Here is a 25,965-nt window from a genome sequence, read left to right on the forward strand (position 1 = left end):
GTGAATTCACTCAGACACTACTATAAATATTTTCATTTCATTCATTTTGGTCCTAGAGATGGAAGTTGATATAGTCAAAAGACACTCAGATTAAAAAATATCTTCTAAAAGTAACTAGTATATCTAAAGAATATATTTTTAAGGTGGAAATGTATGTACCCCATTATGTGAAAATTCCAGACCGGAGTTGTGGATCACCATCTGGGGATGCTATAAGTTTCAGTAAGAACTCCGTACCAATTTCTGCCACACGATGTTGTCAACTGTGTGGAAGTCACATAAGTATTGCTACCATAAATGTAGTCACAGAGTACCTGTAAGCATGCTAAAGACCACTCTAAATACCATTATTTTTCCAAAGCAATTTGGGGCCTGATGTGATTGCTGTCATGGATGGCAGTATTTAGAGACTCCTGACAAAGTACGCTTCTGACAAATGTCTTAAATTCTCTGTGGAAAAAAGAAAAAAAAAAAAAAAAAAGAAATTCCTATAATTTCTCTTACATTCTAGTATATGGGTGGGTTTTGGGGGTGAAGGGCAGTGGGGGTTGTAATTTTTTAATTATTGTTGTTTTCCTGTCTGTTTCCAAATACTTCACTTTTTTGCCTTTAGCAGGAGCAACTCATGTCATTCTTACTTTCTGTTCTGTGTGTATTATACAAACTGTGTCAGAAATAAGGCTTTGTTGTTGTTGTCACTGTTGTTGTAGTATGGAAATATGAGATTAAAAATTTGGATTTTAGATTTGGGATTTCAAGGTAATTTATATATGTGTGATACATACAGTATATGAATGTATAGAAAAGAGTAGAAATTATAAATCCTCACAGGGTAGATAATTTCAATTCTCAATAATTTTTATTGGTTTAGATTTTGTGCATTCATACACATACTTGCACACGTATGCCCTAATATTATATTTATCTAACCAGTAATTTATGCCACAATACTGATAAAGAAGAAAAATTTAATATATTAATAGCATAGACAATAATTCTACACCCAAGTTCAGCTACTTAATTCCTTTATTAAGAACACCAGTTCCAGAATGCATATTGAGAAAATTAACTCTGGTCACAGATTTTTTATTAAGGGAGGAAAACTTAGAATGCTGAAGAATTTCCAAACCTTTCTTTAACATTGTAAGTCTTAAGTTTCCTAGTCTTTTATTTGTTTTATACTCCCTATGGAGAAAGGTTTAAAGTTATTTAAATCACCTTCTAAACACAAGATTTGAAAGATTCAATACAAAGCAAGTTTCTCCATATATTTATCAAGGAGCATGACATATTAAAGTTCAACCTTTTATCTTCCCATCATCAACAAATAGATTTGGAAAAAAAATTCCTGTGTTGAATCAGGTTCTTTAGCATCCTTTTGCATATGAATTGATGAAGAGTGGAATAACTGTCATTTACAACAGCCAGGATTTGTGTTTTCCAGACAAAGAACTTGAGTTCATCCTGAATGCAGACATTGTGTAACCATCCTCCTTCCTTGGCTTGCTAACAACACTTGTCCTACCACAGGGGAGCAGGGGTTTCAAGTACCCCTTATCCTGATCAGATTTGAATCTCCAGCTTCCACATGCCAAGTTATTTCCTTGGCTGTGTTTCAGTCCTCTTAACAGTGACAGCTACACCTGAGGGCACAAGATCCATATATCTTGGAGGAAAGAAAGAAAACTGACTCCATGTAAAATTTAGGGCACTTCACCTGAAGCAGTTCATAGATTCTTTGCTCTTCTCCTTTAGTTCACTTTACGGATTACCTGGAGGTAGTCTAATTTAAAGTACATAACAGTATCCATTTTTTAAAGTGAATGTGAGTCATCCTGTCTCACAGCACACTCAGGAAACAGATTTGACAGATGAAGGGTGACATTTTTCTTTATATCAAAGTTCAGGTTCTTATGGGTTTGCATGTGGATTTGGTGACCCAGAAAAGAATTTGTTACTTTCCTGTAATATACAGTTCCAAAGATATTTCAGATGCCAGGGCTTTTCTAAGTTCTCCCTATTTAGATGCTCAGATTTTGTAGGAAATTGCCAGTAGGTGGCCCTGACTGCTGCATTGTATCTGGCCTAAGTGCAGAGTATCTATGTGGATGATTATTTGGCAACACCTAAAAATCGTTACTGTATTAATGCCAAGTGTAAGACAATTCCAATCTTAAATTATTAACATGTGTGTCATGTAAAAAAAAAAGGTCAAAAAGATTGAAGTCTTAGAGCGATAATCTAATGAGGGTATGATACTTTAAATACTTCTGAAATTAATTTGGGTTTTGATGCCTTCTTTGATGTATTACTATTTTCTTTGATAGTCTTAGAGTAGTCTGCATTTAACAATTAAAGAGTATAGGTCTGATCTATTTCAAAGATGCAGAAAGCTTACAGCTCTTTGGAACTTCTATGAGTGTTAATACTCCTACAAAATCAGGTCCAGGTTTTTTAAAAACACATAGCCCTAATTTAAGAAAGCTACCAAGCAAATGCATGTTAATGATACTGGTACACCAGATTCTTGAACACATGATGTTCATAAGTGGAATAGAAAAGTGACAATGCAGTGTTTTAATTCATAACATAGATTTTTTTGAGGTAAGAATTAAAAAGCTAGGTACTACTTTTAAAAAGCAACGATATGAAAGAAAATAGAATACAGTTTTCTGCAACATTATAGACAAATTATTAAAGATCATCTGCCCATTTGAGAAAAAAAGCCACCATTGACACTAATACAAGCAAGAATATTCTGTCTAATAGCATATATAATTTTAAGGAAGAAAACTCTTGTTTGTACTTTTACCTTGATGAAATTTTTGTTTCAGTTATGTTTCAATAATCAACATAAAAAAATAAAAATAAATTGAAAGGTTATTAAATAAAAACTGTTGTGTTTCAAACATAATTATATCAAAAATTAAAACTGCAACTAAGGAAAATTACTAAAAATCATTTTGGAAAATAAATTACCAAGTTATAATTTTTTGTAAGCTTTATTATAGGTTATTGTATGTTCATCTTTTATAAACCATTGCTGACACACAGACTCAGACATTAACTTCTAATACTGGTTTATCCCCTGTATTGATTTCCCTTTTAATAGAGAAAAAGATAAAAACAATTTCGTGAATGGATTTTAATTGCAATTTTATCCTATTTATCCTTAGAAAGATAGGAGCACTAGGCCAACTTTCTGTAAATACAGATAAGAAAAAAATTAAATCTGTTTTCTTGGGAGATTATTCCTCATTGGAGAACAAATGTGGAAGGTTTAATCTCCAGATGAAATGCTCTTAGGAGGTCATTCACAATGTGTCTTACTCTTGTTGTAAATCAGCATTTATCTTCGAATGAAGACATAAGGATACCAGTGGACTTGAAACTTAATACATTTTCAAAATGGAAAGGTTGGATAACTGTACTCCTGAACCAGGAAGGCAATATTGTCAATTTAGAAAAAAATTAAATAGTTCCCACTTTATTAAAGGAAGCTGATGAACAATGTAATTATCTCTCTTTTAATATTTGGCACTTATTAGGTAATTCACTGCTTGACTTTTTCAGTCAACCCTAACACCCTCATTTCCATTGATACAGTGACTATCCATCCAAGATTTTCATTTTCTGTCTTTCTAAGGTGGTAAATGGGAGTTCTTTTACATCAACTAAGGATAAATTCTTCTGCCTAAATTCTAGTCTGTGAGTGACTAGCAAGACATATATGATTTTATATTCTGGATCAGGACCTTGCCTTGAATACATTCAGCCTAAGGAATGGACATGGTTTGAATAGAGACTCCCTATACTAAGACAAATAAACAAAAAACATTTGTGTTTCTGACTATGAAATAAGCAGCTTTGATACTTTAACTTAGAACTAAAATTTGAAAGCAATGAGCTCACGGCAAAGCTAGGTAAAAGCCAATGAGGCAAAACCTGCATATTTTGGAGTTTATGCAAAGTAAATTTTAAATTTTAACTTTAAAAATATTACATGTAATATACCAAATCCCTTGAAAGGTGAATTTGTGAATATCCTATAACTTCAGTTTATACTGTCAAAACATGAATGAAAACTATGCCACTTCTGATATCTCCGTCCCCACTCCTGCCATCCCTTTGGAGTTACTGAAAGTTAAATCATCCATAGCAAGAAAATGGACTTGATGTTAAGTGGTCTTTGCTGATTCAAGTGTTCCTGTAGTTTGCTAAAAACCTTCTAGTAGCTGCCATATTCACCTATCAGTGACGAAAGAAGAATATTTGAAAGAAAAACAAAAGGAATAATTTAGCAACGGGGATGATAACTCAGTGTTATCTGAAATGACATCAAAGAGAAAAAAACCCAAATATTTGTACCAAATAAAAAAAGAAAAAAGTTTTCAAATGTCTCATAAACGCCCTGAGTTGAAGGTGCTAAAAGGATTTAACCTATACAGTTTATGTATGATGATAGAAAATAAAAAATTATTCTAATCTATGAATGTTGCCATGCAACAGTGATGGATCCTCTGTGCACTCTTCCAGTTCTGGCAGCCTCTTCCTGTTGCTCCTTACCATGTCTGTTATTCAGCAGAATGGTCCAAAAACTGAAGGATCTCTATAATTTTGTATTTTTTCCCCATAATGTCACTGTTTTATTCTCTATCGTTAGATGTCATTTGTGATCCAAAAGTAGGTAGTAATTTCTGAAAAATAATATCATAGATGCAATTGCTTTGGAATCCAAATCAGAAATTGCCATTAAAATGTCTTAAACATCTTGATAGATCACATCAGTAAAAGGCAGATAAGAGTAACAAGATTGCCATGTGTCAACTCTTGCATATAATGGTGATTTGTTTTTTTAACCTTATAGATTGCTAAGTAGAAATGTAAGTATAAATGATTGCATATTTTTAATTATGGAGATAACACAATAAGCAACATTCATGGCAGCTGTGATAAGGAATTTATGTATAATATATACTTCTATATTAATTTCATAACAAAGGATAGATTTTTTTTTCCCAATCAAATAAATTTATTCAGAGGGCTGATATTGCATCCCAAAAGAGCAAACAAATCATAAAATTAAAACTAATATAAAAGTATTTCTTAAATATATCTGAATAAAGTGTAAATAGTTGGACTCTGCATGAAAATGCAGTAATTGCCTTTTTTCTTTTCCAAGAAGCCATAGGTTCCAAGTTTATCTAGGAAATCTTAAAGAAAATGTATTTTGAAATAATGTTGAAAGACATGAATATCTCTCTTCCTCCCCAGGTAAAAAAATTTCTCAGCTGGATTCTACTTTAGATGAGAAATTACAGAGAAAAGACTTCACATACCAATGGCTTCATGCACAGCTTTTGGATTATGAAGAAGCCAGTTCCAGAAACACAAAGTGGTGAGGTCATCGCCTTTAAATTAGATATTTTTTTTTTAATTTGTCTTGTAAAGTGAAACCTAAGTTACTGGTTCTAAAACAAACATGACTTTGCAGCTAGCAGACAGTACACCATATTTCCGGGTCCCAGATATGGCACCCTTTAGAACTGGCTTAGTAGTCATTGTGTAGATACTTCTTCCACATTGAAATTGAAATTATAAAATGTTTAGAATCTTATCATAAATATCAGAAATCTTATCATAAATAACTACTTAGATTTACTTTAGCAATGCAGTGGGTTTTAGACTGAAAAGAGTGTACAAAAAAGTGCTTATTCATCATATATTTTATAATGTTATTGATATATATTATGGTTTTATGTAATTAAATCAACTGTAACATTAGCTACATTGTTAGATTTGATTAAGAAAGTAAAAAAATACTTTTTTTTTAACTAAAGAGTGTGTATTTATATTTTGTCTTCAAAACATAAACCCAGCGATTGCATCTTTATACTACACTGTACTAAGATGTTGTAAACATGTTCCTTCTATGTTCAGTTTTGGTTATTAAACAGGTGAAATGTCAATACAATTGAGGGAAAAGTTCATATTGCCTAAACTAACATGAAGACATAGTAAGTGTATTTTGGCCATAAATTCAATATAAGGCATTAGTTATCTTAATGAAGTCATTAGTAGACACAATGCCAAGCATCTCTAAGAAAACCAAACAAAGTGTCAGTAGGCAAGCTATGGGTTTAGTATATTAATTGTATTATTATTTTCATTTAAAATAGATTTATAATTAAATGGGCTGCAAATTGTTCTGTCTTGTGCAGAAAAATATGTCACATATCCTCTTTGTATCAGTGATTGTAGAAACTATATGAAAAATATGTTCCTTAGGAAATTTTTATCTGGCTTTGCAGAAATATTTGTCTTTTATTCATGATCCGTAATAGAGAAATATTCAAAGTGTTTATTTAAGATAATTTCCATGATTTTTAAATTGAATGAAAACACTGGAATACAACAGGCAGTAATGTTTAAAAGTAAGAAGACACAGAAATTTATAAAAAAAATTTCTTAAATGTTATTGTGCTATCACTGCAGGTGTATGCTGTGCCCTAGTATTTGTACTGACTTTTTTAAGGATCATTATATCATTTTTTAATGTGTCCAAAGTCCAACTGATGTCCATTCAAACTTCACTGGTGGACAGTTTAGAAGAGCTTATGTATTTATTCAGCTGAAAACAAATTTATTCCTACAAAAAGTAATATGAAAACTGGCTTTTCTACAGTTTATGTCAACTCATACAAAAAGTCATACTGGTTAAAATAGTTTAACTTAATATTCTATCATTTGAATAAAGAATTGTTAATTATTTTTAAATCAAGTACAAAAAAATTAATAGTAATTGCTCTGATACTTTATGAGTTAATATTAATTTCCCTGATACATCTTAATCATGGAATTATTTTAAATAATTAGGCAGGATTGTTTCCTGAAAAGGTTCTGTGCATTTTAGTGAGGCAGTACAGTGGGAGTTACTGAAATTTCTATTCTGCATTTTTCCCAGCTCTCGTTTTTTGCCTGAGTTAGATCCTGCAGTATGTGACAACAGACAAGTACAACTTGTGGTAAGAACATGTTTCTTTGTGGGATTTTGCAGAATTCAGGTTTTTCCAATCAGTATCTGGTGTAAAAACAGGAGAACTTTTTGATTAATATAATTCAGTAGTGTTATCTCTGTTTAGCAATTGAGTCATCCCCTGGTGGAGATCAGAGGAAAGTATTTCAGCACAAAACCCCATGTAGGTGCTTTGAGTTCTAGCTTCATGATCTGACACTGAGGGTTTTTTTAAGACACCAAATGCTACTGTGTGTTATTTAAAGCTTCTATATCTGCATTTTCAAAAAAAGTTTAAAAAAATTAAATATGTATCAGTACCAAATACATTATTTACTAAAAATGTGTATACTTGTAAATTAAACGACTTTAAATATTATTAAATTCTGTATATAGCATGCCTAAATAATTTTAGTATGCTTTCAATATCATTTATTGAAATACAGTAAGTTGGAATTGTATATTAATATGTAGACATTATTGAAAACATTCTATGAAGTCAGACTTATTCCTACAATATATTTTTTTATATTTTTTTAGATCTTAAAATGACCTCTGCTCTTTTCATGATTCACTCTTTTTGCAACATTTTTAAAAATTGGATTTTCTGAAACAGGTAGTCATGTAAGTTGGCAGGAGGGGAACTATGAGCAATTTAACAATTTGAAGATTTACAAAACTGGAAGACTGCATCAAAAATACCCAAAAGTTCCTTTAATAGCAAGCAGTTGTGATGCCTCCAGGCCAATGCATTCTCACTCAATTTCTATATATATAAACTTTACATTTTAATGCCATGTTAGCAATATTCTTATTGATAAAATTTTGTGCAGTGTAAAAATGGGGCAAAATTTTAGAAGCTAGACAGAATAAGTATTTCATACTCATATACATGATGTAAAATATTGCATAAAAATTATTTCCCAGTTAGATTATGTGTCATATGCCTCATTTTGTTCTCTGAGCAATCTTGCCCCTATCTAGACTCTTCCTTCTTTAGCTTCACAACCTATGCAATTTGCATGTTTTGGAAATGATTCCATAAACTCTCATAAAATTCACCTTTGAAAAAAATTATTTTAAGCCTTACATTTTACTATTACTGTTTTCTTTAAGACAGATTTTGTCAAATATTTTTCTCTGGCAAATATGTGGCAATTTTCTATGGAAATTCTTTGGTTCTTCTAAAACTTAAAGGGCTGAAATCATGAACCAGCCAATTGTTGTAGGGTTTGATAGGTGGAGTCTAAAGCAGTAATTTGAGCAAATCATAATTTAATAGTGTTATCTAAATTACATATTATGTAATTATTGGTAAGCATATGTGCACATAGGTAGATTGTATGTTATTTACACTAAGCGGTTCTGTCCACAAAACACTGCTTCAATCCCACAATAGTATTATGTGGTGTGCCCACATAACTGCCAAAGTTATGGAATTGTCACAGCCTGTGCCACATAATAACATAGCTGTTCCACATGAATGAAATACAGAGAAAAATGCAATAGAGGATTCAAAAAATAGAAAATGGAATAAAATGTATCTCTAATGCAGAAAGCAGTACTATACAGGCAGTGAAATAATGATGTGGTTTGTACACACAGAGGGCTGGAGAATTTTAGTTTTAAAATTTATATGAGTTCTCAAAGGTTGAAAAGTGAACATGCTCCTACTGCTTTGGCACAGTAGCTTACTTAAAAGCTATGAAATCATGATAAAAATCAAGTTAACAGCTGCAATCATTATTAAAAAAAAACATTCTTGTAAACTGAAAAAAAGTGGAAAATATATATTAAAAGCAAAGAGAGAGAGAGAGAGAGGAAGCATTAGAAGAGGAAAGCATTCCTGGACATTTCCAGTAGTTTATTCGTATGCCATATGTTCTATCATGAAGCTTTCTGATGTGCTTTTAAAATCCCTGCTTTTTTATGTGTTCCATAAGCCTGCATTCTGGAAGTTTCATATAGTTTTCTAAATTATATTTGTGGACATTCCAGTAATTTAAGACTTTCTTTTTCATGGATACAAAATTGCATTTCAATGCTTGCATATAAACAAGAAAGTCTTCTCACTGGGGATTATTGCTTTGTAGTAACCTGCAGTAAATCTAAGACGTTAATATGTTAATCTTGGTAATTTTGATGATTTTTCTCATTAGTAATACCATTGAATTGCTTAGGAAGGCATGCTGACTTACAGTTTAAATTATTTTAAATTAATATGATTTTGTGGAATAGCCAGTAGGATAGACTTCCTGATTCTTCTTGTATGAAATTTAAGTTACCTACGGGATTAACCCCTTCACTATTGATCAGTATCTCCAATCATTTATATGTAACTTGTATTCAAAATCACCTTTTATCTCTGAAGGTGACAGAACATCTTGATAATTTTACCTAGAAATAGAAAAATATACAGATGCAAAGCTGTGTTCAAGGCAAAGATTCCTCCTGATTGATATTAATTTTCATAAATTTCATAATTTCATAAATATTTTCATAATAAGAAAGGTTTCTGATAGTAAAAAAATGGCAGAAAGTCTGAAGAGTGTCTGAACTATGGTGATCACTGCAGATGGAAGTCTAATATTACAGTCTGCAAAAAACTGTGCCAGTATCTTAAATTTCTTCCAAATTCTGATTCTAAATCATAAATGTGAAAGGGAAGATTTTAATTAGCTTCAGAGGACTTTCACTCAGCTTCTTTAAAAAGCCAAAATTAAGTTTGTTCCAGTGATTAATACAACCTTATCTATTAGTCTCTCTGTAATTGGGTTAAAACGCCTACCTTTATTCAAAATAAAATAACAAGTATTTTACATTGGAGATAGAGATAGTCCTAGTAAAATCTAGTATATAATCCTGAATATTGTTGTCTACAAGATGATGAAGCCTAAGTTTCTGTGATGGTAGGGATTGAACAATGATACCATGGAAACTAGCTGTCTAAAATGTGGTGTCATGGCCACAAATCTTTGGGAATTGTGACATTAAAGAGACTTTTGCTGTGTGTTGAAACAGGTTAGATGGAAATAAGAATGATCACTTCCATTGGTTTGAATATCTTTGAGTGTCACAATCATTGCATTACTTCTACTAATGAAAGACTAAAAGCTTTCAGTTTAAAGATTTTGAACATAGGAAACTCTCACAAGCTTAAAGCAACTGTAAATATTGAGGTCAATAAAACAGAAACAATTGGCAGGATAAAACTTTTTTTTTTCAAAGTTTCTTGGCACTGCTATGGAAGAGAAAATAAAATATTGATGTTAACAGCAATAATAGAGACTAGCTTTGCAAAGCAAAACTTTAAATTCCTCAACATTAAACATATAAAAGGTAGGCATCAGAAAACAAGGGATAAACTTTCTGTGCAGACACAAAGGGAATGCAATCACTAAGGAAGAGTGTAAAATCTCTGTATCTTTGGAAGTTTTGGTTTGAAAATGCATGGACTTTTTAATGAATTTTACATTAAACAGTGACTGAGTAAAGACAAGGAAATGAAACAGGTCTCCATTTCATCTGAGTTCTCTAAGTTAGACTGGACTACAAAGCCTGTCTGCATTGGTGCAGTGCTGCTTGTGGTACAGTGAGGTAGTTTGAACAGGAAGTCTGGAAATCGTCTCCTCCAGAATGGCCTGCAACTTCATAGTAACAGCACTTTCCTGAGAAAAAGGGAGCTGTGGGCTTTAGCCCCCTGAGGAGGAGTTGAGATCCAGTCTCTCGATACCTTGTCTTGCTACTACAGTGTTGGGCAAAAGTTTCATGACACTACCGCTAGCAGAGGTTTTTCCTTTCCTGTAGTTTGTTTTGTAGTTTGTTTTAAAAAAATAAATACCCAGTTAGACACCTAGTTCTGAAAGACACCTAGCTCTTCAGCCCAGAGAGAGGAAAGACTTGAGTCTGCTTTTCTGGACTTCACTTCTGAAGGTCCAAAGTCTAGAGAAGTAAATCCTTATGTTCAGTACTTCCAGACTCAGGGATGCTGGGAGTTTTGTAGACTGTTCATCAGCAGTGTCTGATTTTTCCCCATCATTGTTACGGGCCCTTAGTATCTTGTTATTGTTAGAGGCTGCTTTTATTTCTGAGTAGCTTTTCGTTTCATTCTTCAGTAAATGTGAACTTGTTTCTGCAAAAATAACAATCTGCAATTTGCAGTGGGAGGTATCTTCCAGGTCGGTTTTTAAACTTTGCCCTACATGTTCCCAAAACAGCAATGCTAAAATGAAACACGATTTTCATTTTGCTTTTGTCATATTTGTGTGCAGGTAACATGCCTCATGTCAAAACATACCACCACTGGATGTCAGAAGTTTATAATTAATATAATACTCTTGCTTAAAGTATAATTAAAATGCTGTCTGATGGTTATGGTTAATTAGCAAAAACCTTAAAGATTAAATTACTCACTGGGCCCATGACTGATTGAAGTGATACGTGTCCTGGATAAAGCATAAATATTGCAGGAAATAATCCAATATGACATCTCTGACATTCAACTATAACTTAAATTATAGACTGGTCAGTAAATGATCTTAAGCTGTTTAAGGTTTCATCAGTGCTCTGCAAGATTGATTTTCTTCAAAATTACTGTACTAAAATGTTTTCTTTTGTTGTTGCATTGACTCAGATCACAAACCACAATTTTAAGATCGGCTCTTATTTACAAAAATGCTTTGACATAGTGCATTTGTTCAGCCTAGGCAACAAAAAAGGATTGTGGTATCATTTTGAAGAAGGTTGTTTGACAGACCCTGTTTGTTTATTTGGAGTAATGTGAGCTACATTCAGAAAATGTTATATTTTGTTTCATGATTGTGTACATTCTCTCCCACTGCTTCCAGGCAAGCCCTGTAAGCAGAGAAGACATGGATTTAGACCTTGTTTCCATGGCCAGTGGAAGTGCTTTGACTGAGAACAGAGAAAAAAATAAGCCGCCACACAGACACTCAGCAAGATCCTCAAGTAAGTTATGGTTCTTTTCAATATCAGTATTAAAGATTACTTTAAAATGCTAGGTGGAACTGAGCATGCTTGGAATCCTTAATGACACATGCTGCTTATCTTTCTGTTTCTTTTTTGTCTAAAGCCTTTTCATATATTTACTACAGTTCAGTTTAAAAACTGTAATGTCAATAGACTTTCCTCTTGTGATTTTAATGGGAAGTTCCCTGTGATGTATTGTAGGTCTTCTCATGGCTGAGTCCTGAGAAGATTTTCTTTTCCCTTGAGTATGGAAAAGATTTGTTTTTAATCTTCCTCTTATTTTATTTCCAAAAGAGCTTTGAAAAATGCTTGTTTTGTTACCTGAGCACCAGAACACATATACAAATCAGGGCACAGATTTCTGTCATGTTGATTACCAGTCATGCTGCAGTTTATGATCCCACTCAACTTATTATAGCTCAGTATTAGAGGATCCTTTTAAACCCTTATATTTTTACCACTCTAATACCATAGAAGGTAACAAAAGAATCTATATATAGAAAAAAAAATAATTCTTGAATGTCATAAAATTATAGAATTTTAAGTTTCATGTCTTATTTTGTGTAATATAACTGAAGAAATGTTAATATGTTTCTGATAATATGACATACTCTATTTTTATATTTGTGTACAATGTTTTTTCCAAATAAATAAAGACATAGACCCCCCAAAAGCACATTATGGAAAATTTAAGCTGTATTAAATAACTCTGGCAAAATTATCAAAATTCCTAAAACTTTTTTTAAGTAGTGAAGTTTTTGAAATATTGTCAAAATAATAATTAGGTATTTCATATAATTTTTATATATAAATTGGTGGATTTACTTTTTTGATTATGTTTTCATATATGCTGAATTTCCGTTTTCAAATAAAAAAATTAAATTCAAGAAAAACATGTATAAATACTTGAAATCTCTATTTTTGTGACACACTTTGTAAAGGCTTTAGAATGAAAATTTATTTACATTACTTCACCACAAGCAAAAAATATAGTGACTCAATATGTTTGTGCTTATTCATTTGTTTTACATTGCTAAAATTAGATTACATAAAATTTATCGTCATCATGTAAGTTAATTGTACCAATGGAAAAAGAACATAATTCTGTCTTTTTGCCTGCCATCTTAGAAAAGAATGAATTGTGTCCTTAGTCTTCTTGTTTCTCTCCATTGGCTAGTGATGAAGCCACACTGTTTAAATTAGATGAGATTTCTAACTGCTAAGTTCCTGAATTTATGTGAGGTAACTCTAAACTACTGATGTCAATGACAAAATTATCATTGTATTCATATATCTAGAATAGAATGTGTCCATATCTTGAATAATTGAGTTAAATTGTATAAGCTGCATTCATATTAGTGTATAGCTGTTGTTTAGACTGTAACCTATATTGTAACTCCATCCAAAAATAAATTAATATGAACTCTTTCAACATGTAGAACTTGCCTGTGTAGATCTTGGGAACAGGTTTTGCTTTGGAAAATAAAAAAGTGCCATTGCATTATACCTTCAAGAAGAAAAGGAGAGATTAGGAAAGGAGCAGGGAAGAACAACCAACTGGCAGAGTCATAAATGTGAGGGAGCGGGGGTGGAGAAATAGAGAGTTTACAATGTCTGCTAATATAGGTATACTTTCAAAAAATACGTCTTCTACACCGTGCCTACGTATTCATTTTATTTCAGTAGTCCAGGAACTAAGGAAAAAAAAGCCCAGGTCTTATGTCTTTTTAAATATGTTTCTGCATACGTGTCTTTATAAATATTATCACCATGGATTTAAGAAATTTAACAGTGATGATGCATTCAATTGTGTCACTAATGACATATGAAACCAAACATTACTGTCACCTTTTTACATTTCATATGCAGTATAGAAATATGTTTATTACATTATTTCTCTTTGCCAAAGACTTGCTTTTCAGTGATCAGAATAAATCATTAGCCCCGTGATATCTTTAATCTGAAAGCATTATAAATTTGCCTTTGCTGAGAATGTGTTTGTTACAGAATGCTTTTTTGTTCTATAGTCTCTCTTGGTTTTGCCTTCTGAAATTTTAAATGAAGATAACTAGGAACTGTTTCAGTGACTTAGTAGGTGTGTTCTCTTTGAGTTAACCTGCAGTTGTATTAGATTACTATAAAGATGCTGTGACCTTAGAGGTGCTGTCACTTCAATAAATTCTTAAATCAAGTTCTTGTACCATTTTTCCAGAAGATCTCAACCTCAATGATTTGACAAGCTTTATTAATAAAATGTTACTGAGTTCACCTTCCAACATCCATAATTGTGCCTGCTACTCAGAATTCAATTATTGTTAGGAATCAAGACCTGTTATTTTGGTGTATCATACATGTTCCTTATATATAACTTGTCATTTAGAAATTGTATGAATAAATTTTTCAGATCTTACAGGCTGAAAAGTCTAGAAATACAAAATAATGGTTTCTTAAATATATTTACTAAAAAATCCTGCTCAAATTCATGTGATACTGAAATAAAATACCTTTTATATATATAGGGAAATGTATGAATTATCATGTCTTTGTTATGAGAAAGCATACTACACTTCAAAGTTATTATCTTTTAATTCACAGGGGATTTTAGAAAGGCTGCGTCAAGATTTTAAGAAATATTTTGTGAACTTCCCAACTTTTATGTTCTTTCTACAGACCCTTTTTTCCAAAAGCAGGTTCTTTGAGTTCTGAATTAAACTATTATAAGTTTTTTAAAAGCCAAATTTCCTATTTTTTTTCTGAAAAATTTGGATGGGATAGATTAATCCTAAACTAATTTAATTCTGTTCCTTGACAAAGCTAAATTAATTAAGTAATAAACGGAATGCTTTTAACACAGTATATCTCAGTTTAAGGGAAGCATTTGTTTACTTAAAAGTATTTGATTTGCTTCCCTGTTACATGTTTAAAGGGAAAACTAACTGTTTATTAAATTGACCAAATGTTTAAAAAAATTTATAACCTAAAGGAAGAGTAGCCATTGTTCAGCTGGAGTAAATAGTTATCTGTCTAATTTAGGACTTTACTTCTGCTAATGTCCAGTATGTTATGATCTAAGAGCATACTTATATTATGTTGCAGAAGGAATATAATATTCCTTCAGAGTTATTGCTTTATGCTCCTTAGTAACTATTTTTTCTTTTCTGTTGCTTGAGGTTATTTTTTGGGGTGGGGCTGGTTGGAGGGCAGGGAATCTGACCATTCTTTATAATTTTTATTAACTCCATAAATATTGGTGTAAATTTCTGGTTGTATTTTTTGTCTTAATTCTTTCCTGAACACTAGTGCTGTAGTCAGCATTAAGTTGCAAGATGGGCATAGAAATACTTCACAGGAGTTAGAGGACAAGCATTTTCTGTACCTAGCTAGAAAGTATGGTTGTTGGCATATACTAATAGCCAATTTGTGAGTAGGCTCTGATCATCAGCTACCTTCTATCATCCTAATCTCTTTCTGACCAACGAATTTTGGACATACAGATGAGTCTCCTACATATTTTACATTGTCTAACATGTCATAGTACATGGTTACATGAGGTACATAGTCATCACAATTTTGTGGGGATTTTTTCTCCGCAAGTTTAAACTTCATTTTCATTATATTTGCCTTGGGAACTGCAATCTCCTGACCAAAATTTGAAAGTGAAATGCAATGGGAGCTGTGCCTCTAACTTTTATTTGAAATACTGCCCAGAATTCTTAATTCTTCTCTTCCCTGAATTTGAGCTTTTCAGGAAGCCTCTGATATCAGTAAAACTGCTTTCAAGGAAAACAAATTAAATAAATTAAAACCTGAACCTTGTCATTCCTTTATTACCCTTAATTCAAAAAATGGACCCATGTATATTTCCACTAAAAAACATTTATCAGTTCTAGTTCTCCAATAAATTCACACTTTATATTCTGCTAATCAGTGAAAATAAATTAATGAAGTTTAATTATGTCTTTCTTACAGTGGAAAGTCTTCCAACTCAGAAAAAACACAGTAGCTTTTATTTCACTTCCTTTTTAAGTCTTACTCAATTTTTTTTTGCTCTTGACAGAACCCCCGCCTTGATTTTTTTGCCTCCCTTTCTTTCATGAAAGTTGAAAAGAAAAGTTGTTAGAAACCCTTCAACTTTGCTATAAGCAGTGTATGGTACAGCTTCATGTTAAAAAATTCCTGCTTTCCTGTTCCTTTCTTCTTAGCATCACTATTGTCTATATATTCTAGTTCGAGGACTGCTGTCTTTCATTTAGGATTTGTAAATTCTCTCTGTGTAATAAGCATCTCGTTTTTAAGCATTCTGTGAATTTGCTCATATTTTACCAAGGGGTTTCTTGTGCACATTTCTTTCATACATACGTATTTTTCTCTGTATTTGACTATCAAACAACATATACCTAATCTTTTTGAACAGACACTAGAGACTGACGTCCTAAAAGATGCTGCTTAATTGACTTTGAGGTTGCATATTAAAAAATTACCTAAATGCGGATTTTAAAGGCATGTAGAACTTGCTTTCATTGAATTTAACAGGCTAGGGAGAAAGAATAATACAAGATCTCATGTAAGTTCATCATCTGTGCTTCCAATTATGAAAATAATTCAAGAACAGATACACAGAGGCATATTCTAAATTTTAAGTGCTTCATTTTACCAGCCTCATACTCTTCTTTTAGGGTTTGGGAGTTCTTCAGTGTGGATTTTTTTTTGAAGAGAAACTAGCTTAAATACAAAAATTCCATTTTGAGACATTGGCTTACAGTTCACTTAGATATCCGCTTAGAACCATGGAACCAATGGATCAACAATAAGATTTAAGATTTTTGTCTTATGATTTGAGTAAATAATAACAGTTTTATGCTTCCTTTGCTGTGGGATGTTTGTTAAGTAGATTCAAAAATATTTCTCAAGTCAGTTCACTGAAAGGCCCAATAATTTATGTGTGGCTACTTCACGAAATTGTTGCACTGGATGGTAAAGATGTGTCTATAAGATCTTATTTCCCAAGGCACTCTTTATTTCCTTGCTTTTTCCTTCTAATTTGTCTCTTTTTCATTGCTGTTTTTTCCACAGCTGTGCTCTGTAGTCCTTCCTTTTATTATGAATGGTTCTTGTTTCTCTCCTCCAACTTATTGCAGCCTAAGCTTCCTCTCCCATCCACTCTTCTTTCTCACATATGCCATCAAGTCTCCAGTTTGCTTCTACAGATCCCGGTATGATTACTTTTTTCCCCTCTCACTTTCTGTTTCTTTTTTAATCCAGATTATTCCTGACATTATTCCTCAGATTCATCATCTTCTAGTTTAGACCTCCTCCAAATATGTCCTGGTTTAGTGTACTGTTTAGGCAGATCTTAAGTCCAGTCCTTAATGTACTTATTCTTTGTGTTCTTTCTCATTATTACCTGTATTTTTACTTCTTTTAATTATGTTAATTCTGAGAGTTAGGAACCATCTAGTACCCCACAATCCATCTTCTTTATTCTTGCACAGTTCTCCTTTGCCAATTCACAGTTTTCTTCTTCTCCGTGTTTTTCTCCCTGCTCTGTGTCAGTATCTTTGTCAAGTCATTCTAGTCTCTTGTCCAGCTGTGCCAGGACATTGTTTACCAAGTTAGCTTTAGTTTCTCTCACCTTGATTCTGAGTCAGTCTCATTTCTCACTCGGATTTTAGTTGCAGCCCTTTGCCTCTTCTCTCAGTCTTCTTCCTGTAGGAGTTTTGATTCTTACTCTCTGCACGATTCCTGTAGTTATTCTCCATCTGCCACAGACAGCATGAAACAAGCAGGCTTTTCAGTTCCCTGATTTAGCACCATTATCTTCAGGAATAGCCTTGCTTAGCTCCATGAAATATCAAGGTAAAGCATGTTTCCACACTGACTGGTATTTTAGTGACTATAGCCCAAAAGGTCAAAAATTCTTTCTCTGTTCATGGAAATACTTCAATTCATATATACTTGATCCAAATTTGGACTTCTCTAAAAGGAAGGCTCTGTTATTCGGTAGATTTCAGATCTGTCTGCAAAGGGTAGCATAAATATTTTACATATTTTCTTAGAAGTGACCAACCTTTCGGAAAATTTCAGGCAGACACTCAATTTCATCCTAAATTATCAAAATTGGAGAAATAGATAGGGAGCTGAAACACAAAATAAATATTGAACTTTAATAAGCAGTGGTGCTGAAAGTTTTTTTTGTAGTTAGAAAAGAGTTGTATTTTACAGGAATGTATTTGGAGCACTATGTTTATTATGTTTATTTTAACTGTGTGGAATGGTAATTAATAAATGTTTATAATATTTTTGTACATTGTTATCTCTTTCAAGTCCATGTGAATTTTAGAGTTCAGATTATTCAAGTATGTAATTGTCAGCATGATCTAGTTAGAAGAGCATCAGTGTTTGATAAACAAAGAAATTTAAGTTCATTGTTTCTATAAAATTTTAGAACCAGTGTCTAAACCTACCAGCATGAAGTCATGAAGATTTACAAACAAAATTCACCATTTACTGTAAAAAAAAAATTAATCATGAGTATAGTCTTCCTTCAAATCTCCATAAAAAAGGAGATATATCTTTACATATTGTGCAGTATTTCACATAAATCGATCCCCAGACTTTTCAATGCTATTTAAATATTATCTTGAAGTTAAAAAATTTAAAGTTGCAGCACAATAACTATTTTTATGCAAACAATGCAACTAAAAAAAAAAAAATCCAACTTCAAGATAGCCATAAGTAACAGTATTAAAAAGTTAACCTTTCTGATATTGTAGCATTTGCCTTTTTCTCAGACCTGCTGAACCTACCTTCTTTCCAGAGCTTAAATTGATGTAAATGCTTTGCTGCTAAGGATTCGTTCTGGTCACTTTCACTAAAATGTTGAGGTTTTTTTCTCCATGCCTTCTTATGCTGTATTTGCTTTTAAGTAATACAATATGGTAAGGACTTTGGAATAAATTATATCTCCAGACATACAATGTTAGGTGGATCGATAAATGTCCTATGACGTCTACTATGCATCATAAAATTTCTATCATAACCCTTTTAACAAAGCTTTTCTTCTTGGACACCAAGAATTTCATTCAAAGCATTTTACATATTGCATTACTTATCAAAACAGTGGATATGTAAACCTTGACATTTGTTAAAAGACCCAGGCTTTAACAAAAAAAAGACCAGAACAAATTGATAGCAGAAAACAGATTAAACCACCAAAAAGTGACTGCTAGGAAATAGAAGCATGTGACTTTACCCAAGACAAGCTTTCAGCACATACTCAAAATAGTTTTTTGCTATATGCAGGCATTTGAATGTCTCTCAGACTTTACTGGAGCTTCCTATATTACGTTGTTATAAGTAAATGAATGTACAGTAAATAAGTGTTAGAGCCTGTCTTCCAAAGCCTGCTTTAGTCTAGCAGAAATTAAATTGCTTTTCTTGGCTAAGATTTGTTCCCACATCAGTTGGTATTAGAATAACCATGTACCCTGTTAAATTATACTTAATATACTTGCCGTTCTATTTAATTCTAGTACAAGTAATGGTAATAATAATAGTTGTTGTCAAAAATATCAGTACTGTATATAGTAAACCCGATGTCATTGTTCTAATTTACATTTAGTAAACATGTTCATTTACATTTAATATATTCATCTAATTCTATTTAGTAAAGATACTAAATATAGTATCTTAAGATGCTGTGAATCTTTCTGCTGTTGCCTTTGAGCAAGACCTACTACAAACACACTTAAGGAACATAAAATGAACTAAAAGTATTGTGATTATGCTTACAATTATTCATAAATCAGAAATGCACACGTGCATACCAATGTGTGTATTCATGCCTATTAATGAAATATATGCCTCTTTACAGTAAAATATGACTATGTCATGTATGACACCTTTATTTTACTAATTAAGTAATTATGATAACAGTAATGTGATTCACTCACGTGCTAATATTCTCTTGATTAACTCACAAACAAAACCATTCATTTGCAGGATACATTGCAGTTTATGGGAAAATTGAGATATTGCAAATCCAAGCATGCTGTAAAACTGTTCACATCGTTAGTAATGAACAGCTGTAAGAGAAATATGTAAGGTCCCTCAATAAAACCCCCAATCAATAAATATAAGAGAAAAAATGTAATAAGGATTCATTTTTATGTATTTTGAGAGTTTTCAGAAAGTTAGGTTTGTTTTCTGGTTTGTGACTTTTTTTTTAACAAGAAAGTTTTTTTAACAAGAAAGTCCTTAGTTTTTAAGGACTATTTCTAGGTTCAGTCTATCAATTCAAAGTGCCACTGTCATCCCTTACCAGACTCTCTTGTCTTCTCTCTTTCCCTTGATCTTGACAAAATTCTAACCATTTCCTAATGGAGGTGTCTATTGAATATTTCTGAAGAAAAAAAAATTGCCCATTTGTAAATCAGAATCAGAAAATCTTTTGTAAACACAGGTATTGACAACAAAGTTACTGAGTTTTTTTAGTTAATATGCAATTTTTTTTTACTTCTTGCAAAATTCTACCTAGATGCTCATTTTACACTTAAGCGCAAAGCTACTCTTACTTGAGCACATGTGAAATATTCATACTTAGATTTTCACTGGAATAGCAAAAGACATGAAGTAAAAGTAAGCGTAGTAATTTGTGAGCATATGTATTATCAATCAGGTAAGTCCCATATTGGCAACACATTCCATTCATTATTGTATTATCATTATTGGATTAGATATTAGGAAAAATTTTTTCACTAAAGAGGTGGTCAAGCATTAGAACAGGCTGAACAGAAGTGGTGGAATCACCATCCCTAAAAATGTTCAGAAAACATGTGGATGTGATGCTTAGAGACATGGTTTAGTGGTGAACTTGGCAGTGCTGGGTTAATGGTTGGACTCCATTATCTTAGAGGTCCTTTCCAGCCTTCGTGAATCTATGATTCTATTATGTTTTCATTAATATTTCTGTTTGGTCTTGCATTAAACTCTAGGAGAAAGAACTGCAGCAAAACCCTTTCTCATATTTGACTAATACCTTCATTATAAATTAGGTAATTAGGTTTCTTTGCTTTAGGACACAAATTTTCAATCATAAATAATATTTAGCCACTAACAGTTACAATGACCACTAGTGTAACATCTGAGAAATAGCTGTGATCTGAATAGGAGTGAGCAAACTGCATTATGCTGGTGGGATTTATCTGTCCTTGAGAACGCTTCTTCAGGGAATAGGCTTTTGGTACTCCATGCCAGCTCTGTCTTTCATCACTCCACCACTGATAACTGGAACAGCAGCATTGATAATAGTACCCATCTCTTAGTACTATTTAGTAAATATCAAAAGTGCTTTATCAGAAGTGCAAACATGATTATGGCCATTTCAAAGATGGAAAGATAGGACATACAAAGAGAATGATTTACAGTGATTTACAGCAAACTCCTCTGTAGATATTTCATTCCAAATTAGTTATCTTTCTCTACAATGGCTTTATTTTCTTTGGCTGAATAGTGGTGAGAACTGTGTAAGGGTGTAAAGAAAGAATACAGTGTTAGTCTGTGCTTCAAGTCAGTTTGTCTAGGTCACAATTATATGATAAACTTTAAAGCAGGTGCTACAAAGTCTAATGAGAGTGGATTAAAAAAAAAAAAAGAGACCCATGACTGTCAGACTTTGGGACAACCTCTGACATGTTAAACCTGCATACAACAGGTCTTTTGGATTTTTTAAATGGAACAATATTACATATTTCATACTCATGTAAGGACAGTATATTCCTTCCAATGGATTGTATATAATTACAAGGGGAGAGACAAAAATCTTACATGTACAGATTACTGAAATCCATCAGGAAAATACTATTTAGCAGTGCTCATAGGTTCATAAACAAGTGAGGTTGTTAGTCCAGAAATAATCCAGATCAGGCAATTAGGATTAGGTTGACTGTCTTCCTATATTGACTCTATCATTACTAGATTAGTTTTCAAATTCATTATTGATAGGCTCTTTCTAGCATCTGTTTTTATTCTGTTTTTAAAAATAATGCAATAAAATGTATTTTTTGTCAAAATATAGAAAAAATTCTGGTATCTCCTGTTTACCTACATTGTGGATACCATGTTGAACAGATGGGTGCACAGGAAAAGCATAAGTTAGCCCCAATTTTGTTTTCCACTTTAAATATGCAATAGCTATTTCCTTTTTGTTTTTATTTTAACAAAAATTTCCAGTCTTAATTATTTTTGTTGTTTAATGTTTTCAGTTTTGTTGTTTAATGTTTTCAATTTCATAAAATATTTCTTGAAATTAAAGGCATGCAATTTAAAAAATATTATTACCATGTTAGATTTATTTTGAAATTTCACTAATTAACCACTTAATTTACTAATTTGAGGGTTTCAGTCTTCAATGAACATGCTATGTTTCCCAGGCAAAATAATTAATGGAAAGTTTACTGCTTGATTAAATATTTCTTTGCTCTTTAACTAAAGCCTTTCTGTACTAGAGAGATCTGCTACCATTTGAGGTGTTAAATAAAATAATCCAAAGAGAAGGAATCTGGGAATGCTGTAAAGTTAAAATATCAGAATTTTAAATCTTCAGCAGATACGTCTAGTGTGAATTATATATTTTAAGAAGAAAAACAATTGGCTACATCTGTAGAGCCATAAGAAGATGAATGGAGATAATTTTAAAAATACTTGAAAGCTCTTGATTTCAAAAGAGAGAAGTGTTTATTAAGATACATTTGGAAGAATTTAAGAATTCATAAGAAAGAGAACTGTAGGCTGGGAAAACCTCCTGACATTTAGATCTAGAAGGCTGCAGGAAAGCATCCATGAGAAAACGAAGGAACTTACTCTTTGAAATTTGCAGCTGTGTTTTATACAGTGGGGCATAGAATGATGTTCTACTTTTTTGTCACTATGTATTGCGAGAAATTTATTTTTTTCTATTGAGAAGTACTAAAAATTAAAATATCAAAAATACTGAAACTATGTAGGTAGTAGTATTTTCCGTTGGTAAGTGGCAAAAAGTTGTTCATAAAATATGTATTTGATAAGCTAGCATGTTAATTTTGTACATACGTATATATACTCACAGACATGAACTGCTGTATTGTGAACATCATTGTGAACTCTTGTGAAGTTTGGGTTGTCTTTCACAGATGTTGTCTTTCTTACACATGCCAAAGAAAGATATTATCACGTGTAAAATGTTCATTTATTTTAAATAAATATTATACCTTTAGTCATGCCTACTGGTAATTTTATTTAAGTAATTTTCTGAAGAGTTTTTAGAAACCACTGTCTAAATTACTCAAGCATCTGTATGCATGACAATGAAAGCGATTGTTTCACATATTCCTATGTGTTCTTAAATTTTTCTGTGGCACCATCCAGCATTTAAGTATTCCTGAGCTCTGAACAAAAGAAATCTCTCTTTTATTTGGTCTAACATAACCACAAAACTTGATAATTAGATATATCTTCTGAACTAGTTATTCATCCACTTAAAAGATGAGTTTCTGTGTCAAAAGCATTGAGTATCTCTGTAAGTGTTTACGTTCAAAATGGACAGATAATGACGCTTCTAAAAATATGATACTTTTGTTTATTAATTTTACTGTCTTTTTTGGATAAGGAGTTAATTTTTTAAAAATACTACCTTGTGAAATTACTTGTATTACTTTTAAATGGTGAGTGATACATAACTATAAAAATTGTGTGCTTTCTAATTAGACCTAGAAATATCATTGTCTTGAAAAGAATATGGTACAGTGAAATTTAGGGAGTTTTGGTTGGTTGGTTTTTAATTTCATGTCTGTTTTGTTGTTTAGAAAAGAATATTTCTACTCCAGAAAAATCATGTTTGGGTCCATCTCATACAGAACGGATATCATTTCGAGACCATCCTGTGCAGCTAAGTGGAGGATGGGGAGCAGGCAAAAAAAGGCAAAAGCTTAAAAATATTAGCTGAATATTGGAAATAACTAGTTGATTTAATCAAACACAGCCAGCATATGGAAATCTGTTTCTTTTTAAGCCTCTGAATATCAGTTGTTGGATTTTCATTTATTACCAATAAACCACTTTCATTTAACTACTTTTGACTTATTTTATTATACATAGTTACAGTGGTTGGGGTTTTGTGGGATTTTTTTGTCAAAGTATTTTATACCTGTCAGTAAGTTATCATAGTTTGTGCTTTCAGTTGCTTATATGTTCATGTGGTATAGAATGCAGAACTGATTAACTCTACAAAGTTTGTTGTACAGTGACTAAGTTTAGGCTTGCTTATAAGAACTGGATGAGAAGTCCAAATGTAACAAGGGTTCATGTTCATGTGATGTATGTCACATATTGAAACACTGAATTCTCATTTTCTCACAAAATAAAATGCATGCTTGCAAAGTGTGTTGTGAGGTATAACAACCAGCAATGCCATTCTTAGAGAAGTCTGTTCAGAATATTTTACTGAACCAATATACCAATGATGAGCATGCACTTTCCTTTTATTAGGAAGATGAGTAGTCCTCTAGATCTTTCATCATAAATTATCATTATAATATGTTAAAGCAACCGGTTATGGTTTTATACTTTCAAATACTTCTGTTTCCTATAGGATTTTTTAAAAAATAAAAGGTTCTCATTTTGTTCTTGGATACTGTAAAATTAGATCTATATGTTACTGTTAACCCAACTTAATTTTTCCACATAGACAGGCTCCTTCAGACCCATGTGTAAATGTTTTGTTGTGCAAGGAAACCAAGAGAAAAAGAAATACCGTTTCTACTGCTCATGAGTATCTAACTCATTACTTCCAGTCAATGCTTTGTCCATCAGCATACAGGACAGAAAATGTTCCTTGATTTCAGAGCCTAACATTACTTTAATGATTTCCACTTTGAGGGTATAAGTTGCTAATTGGATCTTTAAAAAGGCTGTCTTTGGTATTTCCTTGTCTGTTTTTGTATAGCCGCAACCCCCTGTAGATGGAGAAAGAGGTGGAGAGGGTAATGGGGCTTGAAACTTCCGTCAGTAAAGAACGTAAATTCTTGCATTCTGGCTGTTTTTAAAATGTACTTAAATTAACATGTGATGTTATTTTGTAAAGTGTTTTCTATGCTGACACACCTATCTAACTATGGGTTAAAAGCATTTCTCTCCATGTTTGTGAATACTTGCATTCATTTTCAGATAAAAAGATGGCTGATCTCATGGAAAAACCTCCAGTAAATAATTTTGCTTGTTTGAACCACTGTCCTGTTTTTATTATCACTTTGCTTTTGAAAAGTCAGTGCACCCTATTTCAGAAAATATTTATTTGCCTTTCTCGGGAATTATGGTCAGGTTGCTTAACCTGACTATAGAAATTCTATGGTTGTCAACAGGGTATAAAATGTCAGTAGATGTTTCTCTTACCTGGTTAGTTTCCAAATGTATGAAGTTAGTGTTCAGCTTGATTTCAGGATCTGCAATATAATGACTTTTAAATGTCACCAACAAATACTGGAGCTTTTCCGATTTTGCTTTTAACATCAAGGTTACAAGTTTTGTAGGAAAAGCTTTATTTCAAAATGTCTGCCACTACACTTGGCAGTGTGCGTAGCCACTGTTACAGGCATTAACTGGAAATCAAAATACAAAATCAAGAGGTTCATAGCTTAACACTTCTTGGAGATTGTCCTCTCTATTTGTCTAGAGTATCCATAATATAGTGCACATCACCAAAGCTGTAAATAAGGGATATTTTAGATTTTATGTTTCTTTCTATATCTGTATCATCTGTATCTACATCTATGTTGAAAAAAATATCTGCTGTATAAAAATTATCATGCCTAATTAATCTCCTTGTTTTCAGGGTATTTCTGAATGAGAAATACCTCCCAGCCTAAATAAAATGTTTTGGCAACATTTTTTAAGGTCTTTTATTTTGCAAAGACTAATGGTAGCTTTTT

At 32.2% G+C, this 25,965-nt stretch overlaps 1 protein-coding gene across 1 annotated transcript in view; it reads left to right on the plus strand.

The window, feature by feature from the left end:
* Positions 1-23,984, plus strand: part of LRRIQ1 (leucine rich repeats and IQ motif containing 1) — a 102,447-nt gene extending 78,463 nt beyond the window's left edge. Inside the window, exons 23-26 of the mRNA XM_041409860.1 lie at positions 5,275-5,398; positions 6,965-7,025; positions 11,863-11,983; positions 23,845-23,984. Of these exons, the coding sequence (XP_041265794.1) occupies positions 5,275-5,398; positions 6,965-7,025; positions 11,863-11,983; positions 23,845-23,984 (446 nt within the window). The remainder of the gene's footprint in view (positions 1-5,274; positions 5,399-6,964; positions 7,026-11,862; positions 11,984-23,844) is intronic.
* Positions 23,985-25,965: the final 1,981 nt, after the last annotated feature.

Source organism: Onychostruthus taczanowskii, unplaced genomic scaffold (assembly GCF_017590055.1).
Source record: "Onychostruthus taczanowskii isolate IOZ18803 unplaced genomic scaffold, ASM1759005v1 scaffold31, whole genome shotgun sequence".
In the NCBI taxonomy this organism is placed as follows: domain Eukaryota; kingdom Metazoa; phylum Chordata; class Aves; order Passeriformes; family Passeridae; genus Onychostruthus; species Onychostruthus taczanowskii.